The sequence below is a fragment of the Penaeus vannamei genome, chromosome 12 (assembly GCF_042767895.1).
Source record: "Penaeus vannamei isolate JL-2024 chromosome 12, ASM4276789v1, whole genome shotgun sequence".
In the NCBI taxonomy this organism is placed as follows: domain Eukaryota; kingdom Metazoa; phylum Arthropoda; class Malacostraca; order Decapoda; family Penaeidae; genus Penaeus; species Penaeus vannamei.
The window spans coordinates 9,093,479-9,112,937 of NC_091560.1; the positions used below are offsets into that span (position 1 = coordinate 9,093,479).

Consider the following 19,459-nt stretch of genomic DNA (forward strand, 5'->3'; position numbering starts at 1 on the left):
GGCAGGCGGGGTGGCGGGTGGGGGATTTGAAGAGGGGGAGGGGGGAGGGGGAAGCAGGAGGTAGGATAGCAGGAGATGAAGAAGTGGCGTACTGCAGCGCCGGCCGGGAGAGAGATGCTGAGGCTCGCGGGGTAATTAAAATGCAAATTGTAGTTGGGGAATGTTTGTTCTTTCCTTTTGTTTGTTGTTCACACTAAGCTGCGTCTGCTGAGGGGCTGACGGTGAGTGCTTTTGGAGGGAGAAAGGGGGGAGGAGGATAGAAGCAGATCGCAGGGAGAGAAGAGTAGAGGGAGAGGTAACAAAAGAGGGAGAGAGAGAGAGAGAGAGACCGAGAGAGAGGGAGAGGCACCATCCCGCCAACCGCGCGACCCCCGCCCGCCGTGGCAGCCTCGACTTCGCTAATCTAATTTGCCGGCCGATGTTTGCGGACTGTTTCAGGCTCCGCGGACAAAGGGCAGCTCCGGCGGCTCCGCTCCTCCGACGCCATGAGGACTTGCAAGTTTGCCGGCGGGGGGAAGGGAAGGAGAGAGGAGGGGAGGGGAAGGAAGGGACGGGAAGGGGACTTTTAGGGGAAGGAGGGGACGGGAAGGGAAGGAGAGAGGAGGGGAGGGGAAGGAAGGGACGGGAAGGGGACTTTTAGGGGAAGGAGGGGACGGGAAGGGAAGGAGAGAGGAGGGGAGGGGAAGGAAGGGACGGGAAGGGGACTTTTAGGGGAAGGAGGGGAGGAAGGGAAGGAGAGAGGAGGGGAGGGAAGGGACTTTTAGGGGAAGGAGGGGACGGGGAAGGATGTATTGGAGAAGAGGGAAGGGGAGGGACTTTCAGGGGAAGGAGGGGACGGGAAGGGAAGGATGTATTGGAGAAGAGGGAAGGGGAGGGACTTTTAGGGGAAGGAGGGGAACGGGAAAGATGTAAGAGAGAGGAGGGAAGGGGAGGAAAAGGACGGGAAGGGGAAGGACGCGGTGGCTGTGAAGAAAGTAAGGAAGGAAGGGGTAAGGGTGAGGGAAAAGAGTGTGAATTTTGCAAGGCAGTTAGTGAGAGGCTTTTATAAGTTACGACACACGTACCTTTATTAGAAGGTGGTTTGTGAGGCATAAGATATAAGGGGGGAAGCGAGGAGGAGGAAGTATGGCGGGGAGAAGCTGGACGGGTCCGGGAGAAGGGGAGAGGGGAGGTCAAGGTGGGGAGAAGGCTTTGATAAGGTAATTGGAGACGCGTCGGCTGAAGGATGTGCTTCTCAAGGCCTAAGGGCGTGTTTAGAGGATCGAAGATTTTTTTTTTCCAACATTATTTGCGTTGCTCTTGTCCCAAATTATTTTTCTACCCCTTCTACTTCCTTCGTTCTATCTCCTCGCCCTCAGCTCCCCCCCCCCCCACCTAGCTCTACCACTCATCCGTGTCTGTGGTTCTCCAGCTTTCCCTATTCCCTCCTCCTCCTTTAGTCTCAACACGTCTGTCCAATGATAACCTGCTGTCTTAGGGTCATGTACGGATACTCATGGGGCTCGTGCACTCACGCACACAATGTGCACATATACATACCCCCTCCCTTCCTCCTTCCTTACTCCAGTACATAGCATTATTCTGTGTCTTATATCTTATCGGTCGAACGGTAAGGTGAAAGGGAGGGAGGAGGAGAAAGGGGAAGGGGGGTGAGGGGAAGGGAGGGAGGGGAGAGACAGTGTGATACGGCTCCTGCGCCCTGACTTGAATCTCGCATTATGATCCAGTTTTAACTCCTCTACCATTTTTTTTATCACACTTGATGTCCCTGGCGCTGGTATGTGAGCTGCTAGAGGGAGAGGGAGGAGGGGAGAGGGGAGACGAAGGAGTAGCGGTCAGGAGCTAGTGGGTGCTAGTGGGTACGTAGTCTGGCTGATAGTAGTAGCCGGCGCGCTCTGACACACTAGCACTAGCCTCTCTCAGACGCCCCCCCCCCCCATTCATATCTGTAGACACACAAGATCACAGGGCCTTTTGTAGGGGAGCCTGGGGGTTGCAGCTGGGGTTGTAGGGGGTAAGGTGGGGTGTATGGAAGAGGGGGAGAGAGAGAGGGGGGGTCTTAGGGAATATTTATACCGTGGGGGGTCCGAGTTAGGGGATAGACCAGGTTGTGGGGCGCTGGCCTTGGCGGGGGCTTACGGCGAAGGGGACTGCAGGGGGGCAGAGAGGGAGGGAGGGAGAAGGGGTTAACGAGAGATAAAGATAAAGACGGGGGGTAAGCAGGAGAATAAGAAAAGAAAGAGTAAGTAGAAAAAAAATCATCTAAAGAGTGCTAGTTTTGTCTTGTCTTTTTGTGTGATTTCTGGTGTCGGTGATAGATCTATACGAGCGTATTTAGAGTATTTATCTATCGCCTAATTTATATATTTATTTTTCTTTATTGGTAATAATCGATTGGAGAGCGAGGAAAAGAGTAGTTGTGCGAAATTAGTGAGAGGATATCTCGACAGGTCGTTTGTCGGCTGGTTGACCCCCGGGATAGGAGAGCTACTGCAGCAACATAGAAAATGGGGTTTTCTGTCTGGCTTATTTTACATCTCGTTAAGCACTAATCGTTATGTGTTTTATTCTATTTATTTGTTATCATCATTACTTTTTTAGTAGAGTGTGAAATAGTTTCAGTTGATTGCGGGGGAAGTGGGACAGGTGAGGGACCATCCCCATTCCCAACCTCCACCTCCCTCCATCCCCTTCCTCCAACAAGCCTCCATCCCTCTCAACCCCAATCTCCACCACCCTCCATCCCCATCGTCCACCCTCCCCCTCCATCCCCATCCTCCACCCTCCCCCTCCATCCCCATCCTCCACCCTCCATCCCTCTCACCCCATCCTCCACCCTCCCCCTCCATCCCCATCCTCCACCCTCCCCCTCCATCCCCATCCTCCATCCCCAAGGATCTGGTCTCCCACGCCGGGGCCATAATAGATCCCAATTGCCAAGGTCTCCGGGAGGCTTTCCGCGACGGTGCTTGTTCCAATCCGGTCCTGCTGAAAGGGCCAGGGGGGAGGGGGGAAGGGGGAAGGGGATAGGGTCCGGGAGAGAGGGGGGAGGGGATAGGGGGTATGGGGAGGGAAGGGGGAAGGGCAAAAGGATAGGGGGTAAGGGGATAGGGTCTGGCAAGCTGAAAGGGCCAAGGGGGAAGGTGGAGGGGGTAAGGGGAAAGGGGATAGGTGATAGAGGGGAAGGGGGAAGGGGGGGGGAGGCAACGTGAGCGAGGGTTTACCTACATCAACGCTGCGTACAGAAATTGGCTGTACTACCGCTTTATTTTCAGATATGCTTGGAATATCGTAGCGGCGAGTGAGGGAAAAGGTTGCGGTTATGAAACAAAAGGGGTCGGAATTTTGAAAATCAAGGGATAATGGATAAGGATAAGATCTTTCGTAACGCCGTCGCCGGTAAGAGTTTGCGTAGAACGGACGCCACGCACGGCCGCCCACGCCCACCGCTCGGCGACGTGTCATGACGGCATAGCACGTATTCGCACTCCCTTGCAGCGTCCCTTATCGGCGGGTATCTGACGGCGCCCCTCTCGTTTGTAACTGTCCCATCCCGGCGTCTGAGCTGTCCGTCGGGCCTCTCTATCTATTTATCTGTCTGATTCTTTCTTTATTCCTCTCTCTGTCTATCGTTTCTCTGTGTATTCGGTCTCTTCCTCGGTGTTCTCTCTGTCTTTATCTATCGGCCTATCTCTCTCTCTCTCTCTCTCTCTCTCTCTCTCTCTCTCTCTCTCTCTCTCTCTCTCTCTCTCTCTCTCTCTCTCTCTCTCTCTCTCTCTCTCTCTCTCTCTCTCTCACTCTCTCTCTCTCTCCCCCCCCCCTTATGTTCCCAGGCATCCACAGTGCCAGGATGGTGCGGGGGAAGCATACACTAGATATATTTCAAGAGATGCATCGCTTGTCTCTTGCTCTCCTTGAATATATTTATTTCTCTTGTCGTTTCTCCTTCCTTGTCCTCGTCGGTGTCTCAGGCTGTGTGTGTGGCTTGCAAGAGATCCTTTTCCGTGTTAATAAAGAATCGCCACATTTGGAAAAGGAAAAACAAATCGAAGTGCAAGTGGAGGAAGACGAACATTAAGATCAACTTTTTGTATTCCGTATCGGGTGAGACGTATATTTTTTGTGTGCTTGTGCTCGAAATATATGTTTTTTTTTTTGGCGTTTGTACTCATATTTTTGTCATTGATTTCTTTTTCGGAAGTCTCAAGTCTCCCTTACCCTACTTTATCCGAGTTGTCTAAGTCGTAAAAGAGGTTTCGAAACGGTTTATGCAGTGTTTTGGTGGATAAAGATCTGGCGAGCGGACTCTTGACGGCTGAAGGAATGTGTCCCAGCGATGATTTATAGTGTGCAGGGTGTGGTGGTAGTGTTTCTCTTCTCTCTATTCTCATTCTCTCCTCTATCTCTATTTCTTGCCTTTCTTTCCCTCTTCCCCTCTGTCTAGCTATCCATTTGTTTTCGTTTTCCTTTGCCCTTCATTATCGTCCTCGCGCCTTACGCTTATTCTTAACAAACACTAGAATGATAGAGAAGAAAAAGAAGAAATCGAAGAAAAAAATGATAAATAAAAAGAAAAAAGAAAAAATGATATAGAAAAAGAAAAAAATAATAAAGAAAAAATAAAAAATATGAAGAAAAAGAAGAAAATTGCTGGTTGGCCGAGGTAGCTCGCCCCGTCTGCCGGCGCCGCGAATTGCGTAGCTCGTCCCCGGGCGCGATCGTGCCAAGGGGCTCAGCGAAAACCATTTCTTGCGGGACTTAGAGCATTGTGCTGCGCGGAGACTTGATTCCGGCGCTGATACTGTCTTCTAGGACTTTGCAAGCCGCCCCTAACGCCCGGCGAGGGGCTTAAGGCGGGGTGGGTGGGGGCGAGGGGGGCGCGAGGGGCAGGTTATCAGGGTGGGTTTTGGATTTGTTCCTCTCTTATTAGTCTTCTCTCGTGTTATCCTCGCTTTCTTCTCATCTTTCTTGACGGCCGTTATCAGCCTTTTCTCTCTGCCTTTCCACTTTTTTTCTCCTTCGTTTTGGTTTTCTTCCCTTTCTCCCCCTCCCTCTTGTTCCACTAAGCAGTTCCTTCCTTGCCGTTATCGGAGCCAGAATGAAATTTCATCGTCCGTCTGATGTTGTGCTACAAGTTCACCGCTTATTTTATCAACAAAGGCATCTGTTCTATTAACATTTTGTTCGATCTTTTTCCACGATCAACCTTAATGTCGGACGCGTCTCGAAATGCGGACAAATAGATTTGTTTATTGTCTTCCCGGGCCACGCTTTAATGCGGCAATTTGTAGACAGTCATCTTTCTTTCTAATGCCCTGCGCGGGGGGGGGGGGGGCTGAGAGGGGGAGTGGGGGGCATTAAGAGAGGCGCCTCGTCAGCCCTCCTTCATCACCGCCGCTGATCCTCAGGTGCGCTGCGTGAAGGCCAGAGAGGGGCGTCGAGAGGGACGATTAGGTGGGAGAGGGACGTCCGAGGCAGAACAGAGACGTCGGGGCTGGAAGAGGGACGTCCAAGGTGGAAGAGGAACAGTGAGGGTGGAAGAGGAACATCGAGGGAGAAAGACAGGCTTCGAGGGTAGAAGAGGGGCGTGGGAGGCGCTAGGGGCGGCTTTAGGCCCGCCCACGTTGATCTTCATCGCCAGGCCTACGTAAGGAGCTTAGACGGTGTCTTGGATGCTAATGAGAAGAGATAGGGAATAACGAATGATGGTTTCGCCATTTTTGTTCCAGGATTTGTGATGCTGTCGAGTGTGAGTCAGTCACGCTCGCCGCTTAAGCTGTCTTTGTATTCCTGATCAGCAAAATTTGACAGAGTTGCTTTTGTGTATGTTTTTCGTCCTTTTTTGGTTTTCTTTTGCCTTGCCCTTTGTCTGGTGTCCATGAGTTGTACGGCAGTATATACTCGGGTGATTGTGTGCAATTTCCTGTCTCGTCTCACCTGTCCGTGTGGCGATGCGCAAGGTGCAAGAAGCGGCGGCGGTTCACGCGCGGGAAGCCACGTCGTCGAAGGCCACTTTTTTCTCACCGTCATTTACTTCTTCATGAATGTCATCCTGTTTTATTTATTTTGCTTTTTCGTCCCCTTCTTCTTCTTTCCCACATCCGCGGAAATGAGGAAGAACCCGAGAATCCGACCGAACGTACGCCGCGCTCTGGCTTGAATGCCTGGGTGGTGGCTGCGTCCTGCCCGCTGAGTCGCCCCCCGCGTCCACCCAGGCGAGAGGTATCCTGCAGGTGATCCAAAGCGACACAACTTTTCTCTCTTATTAGGATCGTGGTGTTGGAATGGTCGACCCTTGTAAAAGTAAATCAGCCTTTTTCTTGTTTTCCGCAAGATGACGACCACATCTCTCGTCCCCCCTTCGTCCAGTCCTCCGTAAGTGGCTGTGGGCGAGAGTAACCTTTCCGCGGCAGGAAATACCAGACTTACGGTCCATGAATTTTGTAATAATGCGGACAGGAGATCTCTCGCGTATTGATTTAAGGATGGCCATTTCCTTCTGCCGGGGGATTAGGAGCGGACTTTGAGGTCAGGATTACAACGAGGAAGAAAAGGGATAAAAAACAAGGGAACTCTGTAAAAGCAATTCCTTGTAAATGGTTTTGAAACATGACTGAACATTGACTAATCCATTTTTGTGTGGGAGAGAGGAAAGTAAAGGGATGAAGGGGGGAAGGAGAAGAAGAGAAGGGGGAATGAAGAAGAGAAAGAGGAGGAAAGAGAGTGGGAAGACGGAAGAGTAGGGCTGATAACAAAGAATAAGAGGAAGGAGAAGGAGAAGGTATAAGCGCACGGGAAATTCCGAATACACTTTAAGGAGTGACTAAAGCGAGGCTTGCGTGCGGCCAGAGGCGATCATACATCAGCCTGTTTGTTTCTGTAACCGACGATGCGAGAGCAGATAAAATCGTCGACTGAAGCGTTTTTTTAATTGTCTTGTGTATATATGAGCGTTCAGGTGAAAAGTCGGCATTGTTATGTATTAGATCCCCTTGCTTAAGTAGAGGGTAGCGGCTTCGGAACCTATTCAGCACGTGATGAATGGAATTGATTGTTGCTCTCGCGATTGAATAGGGTTGAGGGTCAGTGTTTTGGGCTCGCTTTTTTTCTCTCTCTCTTTCTTGCCCCCTTTCCCCTCCCCGCGTCTTTTGTCTTTGGAGCCTGGAGGAGCCACGTTAGGCCGTAAACAGTCGGGTTTTAAGAGGGCAATTGCATTAATTTACCCCGGCGGAGAACAGGCCCCTGGAGCGTGGCACCTGATAGCCGGCGCCTCGCAAAAATTCCGGGAGATAAAATGCTGCGGTCGCGGGGGAACCGTCGGCGCTCTTCTCATTTTTAAAAGCATGGACGGTGATGGACAAGGGGGCAATTAAAGTCTCACGCCCGTCGCAACTCACTTCAAGACTCGAGATTCGCGGCAAGAAAAAAGGAAAAGGCTGCAACAAAGGAGGAATCCAGAAGAAAGGATGATTATATGATTATGATTGCTAGTGTTGTTATTGTTGTTTTGTTATTGTTCTGTTGTTAGTACTTTAGCCTCGAACACAAGGCTGCCGCCGCGGAAGAGCCCTGCCCACGTGCGCACTCCAGGCGGCCGCCCAAAAGGGGCAAGCGCCTGTCCACTTGGCCAGACAAGTCGAACCTCCAATTTGTAGCTGGAATTATTGGCCACGTGGCGTTGGGCAGCCTGGCGATCGTCGTACCTCGGGCATCTCTCACGCAAGTATCGTCGGTATCGTATTGCAATTTTGGTTTACGAGGCGTGGGTGCGGCGTCGCGAATCAGGCACGGGGCAGGAGGGAACCTTCTTGAAAGCGACATTGCGAAGGCGATGGTTTTAGGCTAGAAGATTTTTGATGAATTCGTAAAAAGACACGAAGCTAGTTAAATGGCTGTAAGGAAAGGTAAACGCGCGTGCGTGTGTATGTGTGCGTGTGCTTGCGTGCATATATACATCCTTGCATGAACTTTCTTGTTAGTGCTTTTCGAAGAAGTCGGCGCTCTCAGTGTGAGCTGATTGTTGTCAGTCGAGCCTTCGTCCCGCTCTGCGTCAGCCGGCCGTGGTCACTTTGTTTCCAAGGGCCGCCTCTTCCAGGAAAGCCCTCCATTTCGGGCGCTGTCTTGGCGTGAATGTCAGAGGTGGCCGTGGGTGATCAGCCGCACAGCATCCCCCGCTGCGACTGCTGTGGAACGGAAATGGCCAGGTACGGTGTCACCCCCTCCCCCTCCCCCTCCCCCCTCCCCCCGCGCTGAGATTTAGGCGTTCTCGGGACCTCGGCGCTTCTTGCTTTCCTTCTTGGCGCGGAGGGGGGGGGGTAGCGAGGGCGGGCGGAGGTGGGGGGCGTCTCAGGTGAGAAGTTCAGTGTGTCTCGCCGTTTGTGTAATCAAGCTCTGCGGTCTGTGGCTGCTGTGGTTTGCTTTGGGGGGAGAGGAAGGCGCTGGGCGTGTGTGTGGGCGGGCGGGAGGGACGGAGATGAGTAACGAAACACCTCCAGCGCGTCCTTTCCTTCCTCCGACTTACTCACCGTATCCACGACACCTCGGCCACCGTCGCTCGCCGCACCATCACATCTCGGCGCCGCCATCCTGTTCTCTCTGCCACTGTCCCGCCGCCGTCGCTGTCATGTTCGGTGGACATAAAAACGGCCAAAAGGCGCGCTCTTGCTGGCCAAGACTGCCACCCGGAATCAAAATGTTTTGACACGCTGAGGCCTCGCGTCGCTGGGCGGCGACAAAGAGGATCAGCGGAGTTTCGGCGACGCTTTTCGGGTGACCGGCCGGCCGGCGCTGGTCTCCCTTTCTCTAGGATTATATATATATATATATATGTGTGTGTGTGTGTGTGTGTGTGTGTGTGTGTGTGTGTGTGTTTGTGTATTTGTATATGCAACTTTATAATACAAACATACATATATACGTGCACACACACACACACAGTATACCATTGGACCTCCACTCCTCAAGGTGGCCGCCAGCTCGGCGCTCGAGTCGGCGCTGCCCCGTCTTCCGAACCGGAAGCGCGTCGGCCGCCGATTGCTCTTCCGCGGGTTTCCGAGTCCAGCGTCCGCGCCCGTAGCTCTTTCGTCGCCATTATTCTTCGAGCGGTTAAGGGGTCAGTCGGGGTCAGTGGTCAGATTGCTATTAAAAATTTGGATGTCGTAGAGGACGGATGGATGGAAGGAGGTGGAGGATGAGGTGATGCTTGGCGGTGGATGCGAGGCGAAGGAGGTGAGGCGGGACGCAGTGGCGCAGTCGGGCCCTGTGGCGGAGCGAGGGATCGTCTTCCACCACACAGCTGGTCTGCGGCGGGGAGAGTAACGCCTCCCCCTTCTTCACTTTCTCCCTCCCTCTCTCTTCTCTCCTGCCTTCCCTCACCCCTCCTTCTCACTTTTTTCCCTCTTCCCTCCTTCTGTCCCTCCTTCTTACTTGCTCCTTCCCTCTCCCCTCCTCTCCCTCCCTCTTTCCGCTATTACATTTCTTCTCCCTCTCTTTCTACATCATTCCTCCACTCCCTCCAACCCTCCTCATCTTCCTCGTCGTCTTTCCTTCTACCCTCTTCTCCCCCTACCTCCCCTTTCCTCCCCCTCCCTCCTCCTCCCTCCCCCTCCCTCCCCCTTCCTCCCCCTCCCCCCTCCCTCCCAGATGGTTCATCCCTAACAACACACGTAGAAAAACAGGCGGGATCGGCGGGGCTTCCACACATCACCCGCCGAAGGGATGGCTACGAGGCAGGGCGATGATGCTGCGCCCGGCCTCGGGATTTATCTCCTGCGGCTGCGGCGATGCTGGCGGGGCGGGGCGGGGCGGGGCGTGGGGATCCGGGGAGCCCTAATGACGGCGACTGAAATGAAAACACGCATTTTGTAGCTGTGTAAACATTTTTTTTTTTTTTTTTGGGGGGGGAGGGGAGGGGAGGGGTGTTGTCTCTTCGTTTCGTTAGATTGTTTTTGTTTTCTGATTTATTGCTTTTGCGTGTTGTTAACGCGAGTTTTTTCCTGATGTTTCTTCTCGTTTTAGTCTGAATTGCAAAGATCATTCACTACAGTGCATCTCTCTTATTCTGGTTGCGCATGATTAGAGAAAGGGCGGAATCATGGCCTGTTGGTTATGCAATCTGTCGTAATGGAAGGCCTATAGATATTGAAAAATATAGACCTATACTGATTTTGTAATTGCACGAGGTACGAAGGCGGGAGAGCGTGCGAGGCTACACTGTGCCGCGTGTTGTGTGACAGGGCGGGGGATCGAGTGTCAAATGCAGCGGCCTGTCGCGTGATCAGCCGTTCCCCGTCAGTGGCGAGAAAGTAAGAGTGAGAGAAAGAAAGAGTGTGCATGAGAGAGAGAGAGAGAGAATGTCTTGGCATATGATTCATTATTTCCCTCCTTTGAGCAGCAACCCCAAACAAGCTTTGCAGGCGAATGCATCCGGCTGCAGCGCACCTGCATCCTTTGGGGTTTCTGCCGGTGGAACTCATCCCCCCCCCACCCACCCACCCCCTCCCCACGCTCGCGGAGTTATCACATGCAAGCGCTCACACACACACACGCCCGTCGTCCTTAACGATGCATTGTTGGCTCGATATCGCGTTTACGTTTGTATTGTGGCGGTGCTGGTCGGGGGCGGAGGGTCCTTCCTCTCGCCGGGGTGGGGCGGGTGCATGCGGTGTCAGGTGTCGGACGAGGTACTGGCAGATGCAGTGGACGCTGCTGTGTGACACCTGGCCCGGCTGGCTTGGGTGCGTGGAGGGGGGTTGGGACGAACTGCGCTCGGTCCTGTTGGTGAAGCTCAGGCTTTCGTAGAGAGCGAGGAGGATCCCTGAGGACCGTGGGTGAGGATGATGCGCTGCCCCGTCATCCTGCTTTGCCGTCGTATTCTCTGACCTCTGGGAATCAATTTTCAACATAAGGAAACATGCAAATACGCCGGTGTTTGTTTTCGTGTTTTGTGTGATGCTTTACGGCACCCTTTTTAACATTCCGTTTATCCATTTCATGTTTTTTTTTTCATTTATCGTTATTTTTATGGGTTTAGGTTAGCAACTGCGCCCGCCTCGCCGTGCCCGGGTCCGCGAGCCGCTCGACCCCGGCCGCTCTCGCGCTGTCGTGCATCATGTCGGTGCTCCATTAAACGGCTGGGGGCCTCTGATCGCCTAAGCCTTCCTTCCCCCTTTTCTCCATCTCTCACCTCTTCTTCTCCCTCGTCCACCTCTTCCCCCTTTTCTCCATCTCACCTCTTCTTCTCCCTCGTCCACCTCTTCCCCCTTTTCTCCATCTCTCACCTCTTCTTCTCCCTCTTCCACCTCTTCCTCCAGTTCCCCTTCCCCCCTCCACCAGTTCCTCGTCTACATCCTCTTCGCCCTCTTTCTTCTCTTCCTCTCTTCCTCGTTTACCCCCTCTTCCTTCTCTTCCTCTCTTCCTCGTCTACCCCCTCTTTCTTCTCTTCCTCTCTTCCTCGTCTACCTTTCCTTCCCTTTCTACCCCCTCTTCCTCGGTCGCTTCCTCGCCATGGGGTCGTAGTTCGTCCGAACACGACGAGGCAGGGGGGGGGGGGGAGACGAGGTTGAGTGGGCTCTTTTTCGCCAACCTCTCCTTCTCTTCCTCAGCCTTGACCTCTTCTCCGAGGGTAAGGCCGAGTCCCCCTGGGCAGTAGGTAAGAGTGTCGCCCTTGTGTGATCGGTGGTATGGCTTTGTATGCGGCCCCGTATCGGCGTTATCAGGCGATCTCTCCAGTACAGGTGGAAATCTGGGGGTCCCTCGAGGGCAGGGAAGGGTGCAGGGGCGAGGGGTATGTGGCATGGGCTCTGAGAATGTGGGCAAGTTCTGGACTTTTTTATGAGCGCCGAGAAGACATTTATTGCGTTTTTACAGAAATATACCGGCGTGAGAGGTTGGTCCTCGGTATTTAATTTAGCCTCTCATCGGGCCGGGCTGCGTCTTGTATATATTTTTGTTTTTGGGCGTTGCTGGGACGGGATGAAAGGCGCTGCTGGCTAATTGGTCGTTTGCGATGGTCGAGGAGACTGGAGGGCTGTTAGCCGAGCGGAGGACATTGTGGAAGGTACTTTTTCAGACTCAAGATTTAGATTTTTTTTCTAGAATGTACTTTACGATAGGATGGAACGTTTTGCTTTGGCCGGAGGGTTTGCATTCTCATCTGGTTTTATAGAGAAAAGCCTTCGGTGCGGAAAACTCTAGCGAATACGCCCGTCCCCCTTCCCGTCAGACAATACCCGTCAGTGCCCCCTTCAATCCCCCCTCCCCCCCTCTCCGTGCATGTCTTCCCCTCCCTCATTTTCCTGGACTGGCACCCCCGCCCCCTCCTTCCCCTCCCTTCGTAGCTGAGACCCCCCAGTGCAAGGGAGGAAGGGCGGCCACCACGTCAGGTGTAGCATGTAAAGACAAGGTGTTCCGCCCGCAGCCTCTCCGCAACCGTCGATGATCTCAGGGCGGCCCTAAATCTCCTCCCCCCCCCTCCCCCTCCTTGCTTGCGTGCGTGCGTGCCTTCGTGCATTTGTGCGGTGATAGTACCGAGCTCCTTCCTTTGTTTTTCTAGTTTTTTTCTTCTTTATTCCTCGTTTTTGCAACCGTGCCCTTTAGATAGCGTTGTTTCTATTCGTCCGCGGGTGTGTTTGTGTGTGTTCATGTCTGTGTGTGTGTTTGTGTTTTTACCCGTTTGTTTGTAGCTTTTCTAGTGTCTTTGTGACGCCCCGTGTCAATATTTGTCCGTCTCGATCTCATCTCGCGTATTCCCCTGAGTGAAAAATGGAGAGAAAGGACAGAGTTTGCTGTTGTGGCTACGCAACAGAAACAGCTCAGTTCAAGATGTGTAGGAGTTCATGTGTGCGTGTGTGTGTGTTAGAGAGAGAGAGAGAGAGAGAGAGAGAGAGAGAGAGAGAGAGAGAGAGAGAGAGAGAGAGAATGTATGTATGTATATATCTGTGCTCACTATTTAGTACATGTTAAAAGTAGCGGAGGCGTGGAGACGGGCCATTGTCGATTAGGATGCAAGGAGCGCCCCAAGAATATGTCGTGGGGAGGGGAGGGGGGGGGGGGCAAGAGGGAGATGCGAGTGTGTGTCTGGAGGTATACCTTGCCTGCTTCCTCAGCTTGCATCCAGCGCTGCCCTTTTCATGCAAATAAGTCCTACTCACAGGGGGTTGACCTCCTGGCGCTGGTAAGGCATAAGGATGAAGGAGGTTGCTGGGGATTACTGGGTTCTGGAGGAGTTTGAGGGACGGGGGGAGGAGGAGGACGAAGAGGGTGCCCAGGCCTCCTCATACGAAGGAGGGTTGGCGTAATCCAGATTGTGAGGTTCTCTGGGGCCCTGGCTTGGCTCGTTGTCTCTCTCTCGGACGGACCGAGAGTTCCCCTGTGCTTGTCTGGCCACAGGATCGCCGGGTCTTGGTGGGGACTGAAGGATGCTCTGTGGGAGGCGCTTTATAGGATGCCTCGACGAGTTTATGACGGAGGAGTTCTAATTGTTAAACATGATTTGCATAGGCATTCGGCGGGCCATTACCGATATCGGAGGCTTCAAAATTCGATGCATGAAGGACGGGCTTTGGGAAGCTTACATGTGCTGGTTGTTGCATTCCAAGCTTTGTCCTCTCATGCCTGGCCCTCATCCTGCCTTGCATCCTTCCCCTTCTTGTGCTGATTCTTGTACATCCAGACTCCTCCCAAACGAGTTTCAATCTCACTCATTCCTTACACCTCTTTGCGCCTTCTCCTGCCCTGGACAAGTCGTCTCACAAGGCAGTTGTTGATCCTGACGGGAGATACCACTCGCTACCGTCTGGTACAAGGGTTTTGGTACCTGCCACAAGGTGTAGGGGCAAAGGGAGAGGCATAGAGGCGCCTGTGGACCTCGCCCCCCCCCCCCTCTCATCCCTTGTACACAAAGCTACTCAGAGCCACAGAAGGCTGTCCAGGGTCACTCTGCGATGCCTACGCTCTCCCCTCTATTGTTTGCCCCTAATGGGGTATGTGTCGATGTGGATAGATAGCAGAGGGAACCTAATGAACGGAAACAGATAGATCCTGGGATACCGACATCCGAGGACAGGGTACACCATGCCCCCTTTCAGAACCTTCCCTTTCCCCTCTTCTCCTCTCGCTTCTCCTCTTCTCCTCCTCTCCCCCTCCTCCTCTTCTCCTTTCCCCAACCCCGTAACAAACAGTCGTAGCGCACAGTACAATGTAATGCAGTCGCGGGCAGCATTCACTCACGTAACGAGACAGACAACAGGCATTCGCGCCGTAGATACACGTCGACACGCACTTTTTGAAGATTTATTTACATATACGTTGTAGCGAGTATAGGAGCGCGAAATTCCGTAGAGGTTAAGTGAAAAATGGGTAGATGGAGGGGAGAATAAATGTGTGATGTGGAATAAAGAGAGGAAATATTTATATGCAGGCTGATGAAAACATATCGAGCCACAGATGGACGTCGAAGCCTCTGTGTGTATATGTGAAGGCCACTCTGAATTTGAATATTTTATTTTAGTTTCAGGATATTTTTTTTCTATTTCGCCCGCGTACAAAATATTTTAAAGCTGGGTTTTAACAGGAAAGTGAAATGGTAATGTTTATTGTTGCGGGAGGCCGGTGCGGGGTGCCACTGTTTAATTTAGAAGTGAATAAAATGTTCCACATCTCGTTTTCCAGTTCAGGTTACAAGAATTTTTGGGAGGTAATTAACTCAACGTGCAATTTGCAGCGGTAGCAGCAACGTCACGATAAAGTTATGGCAGGAGATCGGATAGGGTTGAGCAACAGACACGCACATCCACACGTACACAGGCACATATGCACTCACACTCACGCACGCCCACGCCACACGTATATAAATACCTTCAGTGTGTTCACATTTTACAATCCGTGGAATGTTAACTGCACCACACACACAATAAGGAGAGCTATTGATTTGTGAAAGTCTGATGTCGCAGAAGGTGGCGAGGCAGGAAGCCGCGACGGAGAGGTCATGGAGGGGTAGTAGGAGGGACAAGAGGGTCAGCAAACACATGGAGGTGTCGCTGGAGGACGCCATGCCAGCCAGCGGGGGTCGCCAGCTGTGTGCTGAGGCAGGGAGGCCAAGGTCGCGAGGCGGAAGTAAAGGGCGAGAATACCCTGGCCACGGCGGAGGGAGATGGAGACAGACAGGTAGACGGAAAGACGGAGGGAGGGAGTGGGAATCCAGCGCCGTTGCTGCCGTTGCCTGCGCTGATGGGGGAGACCTTCCCTTAAGGGGCGAGCAGGCGCAGGTCACGACCTAGGCGGGACGGAGCGAGCGCATGGCCTGGTAGCGCCTCTTGCGGTTCTTAAGGAGGCTAATCGTGGATATCACACACGCAGGTGGAGTCGGGAGCCCTAGTTATGCCGCCCTTCAGCGCCCGTATCTCCGCCCTCCATCGGACGTCGTGGAAAGGGCGGCCGCGGCGTACGCTGAGGCGTGGCCATCCTCCGCCGCTTATCTCGCATGTCCCGCGCGAGCACACGCCCTGCGATTCGCATGCGTCGACAACCCGCCCGCGAGCTCAGCCTCGGCCGCAGCCTCCCCGCCCGTATCCCCGCGCATTTCGGGCGCCGTTCCTCTGTTTACTCACGCCGGCTACTGGGCGTGGATTGGAGGGCGCGGCCGCTCGCGTGTCCTTTGGTGCCAAGTTAAACAACACGAAGTTCCTACTGTTGTCACTCTCGAGCTAAAGATAATACGAAGGGAGGCGGGCGAGGGAAGGAGGGATGAGGATATTTCATTTTTATGTTGTTTACTTTCCTTATGGGCGGCCATAAATTTTCGGAAAATGTAAGGTCCGTTCACATGCACTTCGCAGACCTCTTAGTTGCGTTTTGTGTCGATCGGGTAAAATGAGTGATTTTAGGATCTTGCAACAAAACCTCGAACTTTCACGATGCAACTTTGGCTAGTGGATAGAGAGGCTTTCCTGCTGCCAAAGATAGTCAGGCATACAGGCGGGAAAAAACTACCGGCAATAGACACACAGAAGACGTAAAAGAAAATAAATATGTAAGGATAGAGTATGGAACCGGTATAGCATGAGAGCGAGGAGGCATTCTGAAAAATAACCAGAAACGAGAGAAACATTCCGGGAACCGACAGCTCTTGAGTTCCGCGAAAGCAGGAGACGGAGGAAGAGCGAACGAGAGGGGAAGAGCGTGCGAGAAGGGAAGAGGGCGAGAGAGGAAAAGCGAACAAGAAGGGCGAGAGAGAGCGGACGAGGAGAAGAGAAGCGTGACGAACGAGGAAGAACGAGAAGTGGACAGGAACGTACATGTGGGTGGCGATGGCGAGCGCGCAGACTGGCGAGTGAGCAGCGAACAGCAGTGGCGGATGGTTGTCAAATAACATTATCGGAGTTTATGCCGCCATTGAGCCGGCGCCGCAACTCCACTTTGCGTCAGTGCACCAAGTTTATACGAGTCATATGCACGTGCACGTGTATTTCATACGGATATGCAGATGGACAGATAGATAGACAGTATGTGTGTGTCTGTTAACTCATGTGCACATGCTTTAAATGTAACATGTATGCACATTAACTAAGCTAAGTGCTGATCTAGCATAAAGAGCAAAGAGCCGTAGATGTTTATTATGTTTATATGCCAGGGTGCCAGATGCAGTGCCAGCAGGTGCACCGTGACCTGGACTGCCGCTTTATGGCTCTAAGGCCCAGAGCTACAGTATCTCCCCTCTCCTCCTCTCCCCCCTGGCCCATTTCCTCCCCCAGGGGAGTGATATGGCTACGGTGTCTGCCCGGGCCACTCCGCTCCGCTGGCTCGGATACGATGGTTCTTAAGGGTTATTTTACTGCTTTCGTTGTCGTTGCTTTTCGTGCAGTCGCCGGCACTCGCACCTCCGGCGTCAGAGACTTTTTTATTGCCATTATCTTCATTATCGGGCGGTCATTGCCGCTCCTGACCTGGCCACGGGAGCAGCGAGGCAGGTAGCCCAGGCATGCGTGCCGCGAGTCGTCAGACGGGGAATATATTATGCAAATTATTGTAAACTTGGGCGGGTCCGTGCGTGCGTGCGTGATCTTCCTCGCTTCCCCATCTCTCCGCCGCTTGGTTGTCTGTGGCGACGCTGCACAAGGCGCTGCAACATTCCCTCCTGCTTCTCCCTGCCTGACGGACGGTCTCCAGGGTCATGCACATGCGCCAGTCCCTCCCGTCATGCCGTCGCTGTGCATGGCGGTTCATGCGGCGATGAGGGTGACTCGGCATTTCGGGCGCTCGGTTTTAAGGATGAGGGGGGGGGGGGGGTTAAGCGGCCGTCCGGGGAATTCATCTGGAAGCGATGTAATCACTCGCTGCATTAAGCGCTGCCTGCGGGGGAACTTTTCGGTGTATCCTGGTAATGAGTTCTCCGTCATAGAGAGAAAAAAACGGTAGAAAAAAACACAATGCTCGAACTAGATTTATTAAAGAAAGTATATATAGAAATAAGTAAATAAAAGTGTCTAAACGGCGCACTTCTTGCGATTTATGTATTTACTTCGTTATCTAGTTATTTATTCATCTCCCTTGTCTCCGTCGAGCGTATGCCTAATGCTGTCTCTTCTCTCCCTTGCAGATGAGTTGGAGGCGCAGATCTTCCCAGGAAACAGTAGTGTTACAGACTACTTCAGACTACTACAGAGAGACGGGGATTCCCTCCTCATCGGGGCCAGGTAAGAGTCTTTTTATAAATTTTGTGTTGTTGTTGTAGTGGTTGCTTTTCTTATTATTATTATTAGTGGTAGTTTTCTTCCTCTCCTTTTCTTGATCTCTATCCAGATTCGTCTTCTCTTCTTCCTGCTTTTCTTCTTTCTCGTTTACATCTTCTGCTGCTTCTTCTTTGTCGTCCCCTACTTCTTTTTCTTCTTTTCCTTTTCTTCTTCTTTTCTTCATCTTCTTCCTCCTCCTCATCTTCTTCTTCTTCTTCTTCTTCTTTTACTTCTTCTCCGTATCAACTAAAAGCTTTTTTGTCAATCAGATTTTCGATTGTGCTGTCATCCATTATAGTTTTTTATGATGTTGTGTTCATGTACATTGATGACTGATGGTGGTCCAGAATTGCACTGCAACGGGTGATAAAAATTCCCAAGTTTTGCACCTGTTGATTTGATGGGCGACTCTTGTTGCAAGCTGTGAGGGAGAAGGAGAGAAAAAGAGAGTGAGGTTAGAAGGGAGGGAGGAAGGGGTGGAGAGAGAGAGAGAGAGAGAGAGAGAGAGAGAGAGAGAGAAAGAGAAAGAGAAAGAGAAAGAGAAAGAGAAAGAGAAAGAGAAAGAGAAAGAGAAAGAGAAAGAGAAAGAGAGAGAGAGAGAGAGAGAGAGAGAGATAAGGAAGGTAGATAAGGGGCGCGATCCATCTCGGCGCACCTTTATTCACAGGCCGCTCCCTCTATCGTTACTCACCCTCTCCTCTCTCCTCCTGCTCCTTATCCTCCCCATCCTCCCTTTCCTTCCTCTATCCCTCACCCTGTCCCGTCCCCCCTCCCCTTTTTCCATTCTTTCTCCCCTTTCTCTCTCTCTCTCTTCTCTCACCTGCTTCCTTATCCTCCCCATCCTCCCTTTCCTTCCTCTATCTCTCACCCTTTCCCGTTCCCCTTTCCTTCCCTTTTTCCACTCCCTCGTCCCTCCTCCTCCCCCTTTTCCCTCACTCTCTCCCCTACCTCTCCCATTCCTTCTCCCCCTTTTCGCTTCCCCCTTCCCTCTTTCCCCCCCCATTACCCCTCCCCATCCATGAACCCCTCTTCCCCCCCTCCCCCCTCCCCCCACGCACGCTGCCCTTGCCACAGGTGTCTCTCCGGGCGCTTTGTATCTATGAGGCGAGAGATAAAGCCTTAATTAGCGCCTGACTCATTCCCGGTCGCGGTTCGGGCGGGAATGAGCCCCTGATTCGCCGGCGGGTTGACAGAGGGGGTTTTGGCGGGATTTTTGAGTTTTGGCGGGATTTTTGAGTTTGGGTGTCGTGTTTTTTTTTGTTTTTTTTACTTATTTATTTATTGTTTTTGGTTCATTCTCGCTCTTTGTTATGTTCATAGTTTTGTGTGGGGTTGGAGGTTAGGGGGGTTGTTTGTGTGTGTGTGATTGCGTGTGTATGTTTGTTTTCAATTTATCATTTTTTACCATGGTAGACGAAGCTCCTTTGACGTGGCGTGGTATTCCAAAATCACCAAGCCGGGGGAGGGGAGAGGGGGGGAGGAGGGGGGAGGTTGTTTGCGAATACCAGTGTGCAAACCGCACGCGAAATCGCCATTCTATTCCGACTGCTCAATGCCTCAGTCGGTCCCGCCGGTTTATTCGCAGCGATGACAAGTCCGATACACGGGAAGGCTTCTTGTGTACGTCCGCGGCACACACACACACACACACGCACACACACACACACACACACACATACATACACACACACGTACACACGCACTTGCGCATATGTGTTTGTATGTATGCA

General features: G+C 52.4%; 1 protein-coding gene across 8 annotated transcripts in view; it reads left to right on the plus strand.

The window, feature by feature from the left end:
- LOC113818546 (semaphorin-1A) overlaps positions 1-19,459 on the plus strand; it is a 349,340-nt gene that overhangs the window by 289,720 nt on the left and 40,161 nt on the right. For 5 of the 8 annotated variants that reach the window (XM_070127814.1, XM_070127816.1, XM_070127812.1 and 2 more), the window contains exon 1: positions 17,536-17,693. In XM_070127814.1, coding sequence (XP_069983915.1) covers positions 17,572-17,693 — 122 coding nt within the window. In that variant the 5' untranslated portion in view covers positions 17,536-17,571. Of the gene's footprint in view, positions 1-17,530; positions 17,694-19,459 lie in introns of those variants that run through there. The other 3 variants (XM_070127813.1, XM_070127818.1, XM_070127819.1) reach the window with 1 other exon arrangement.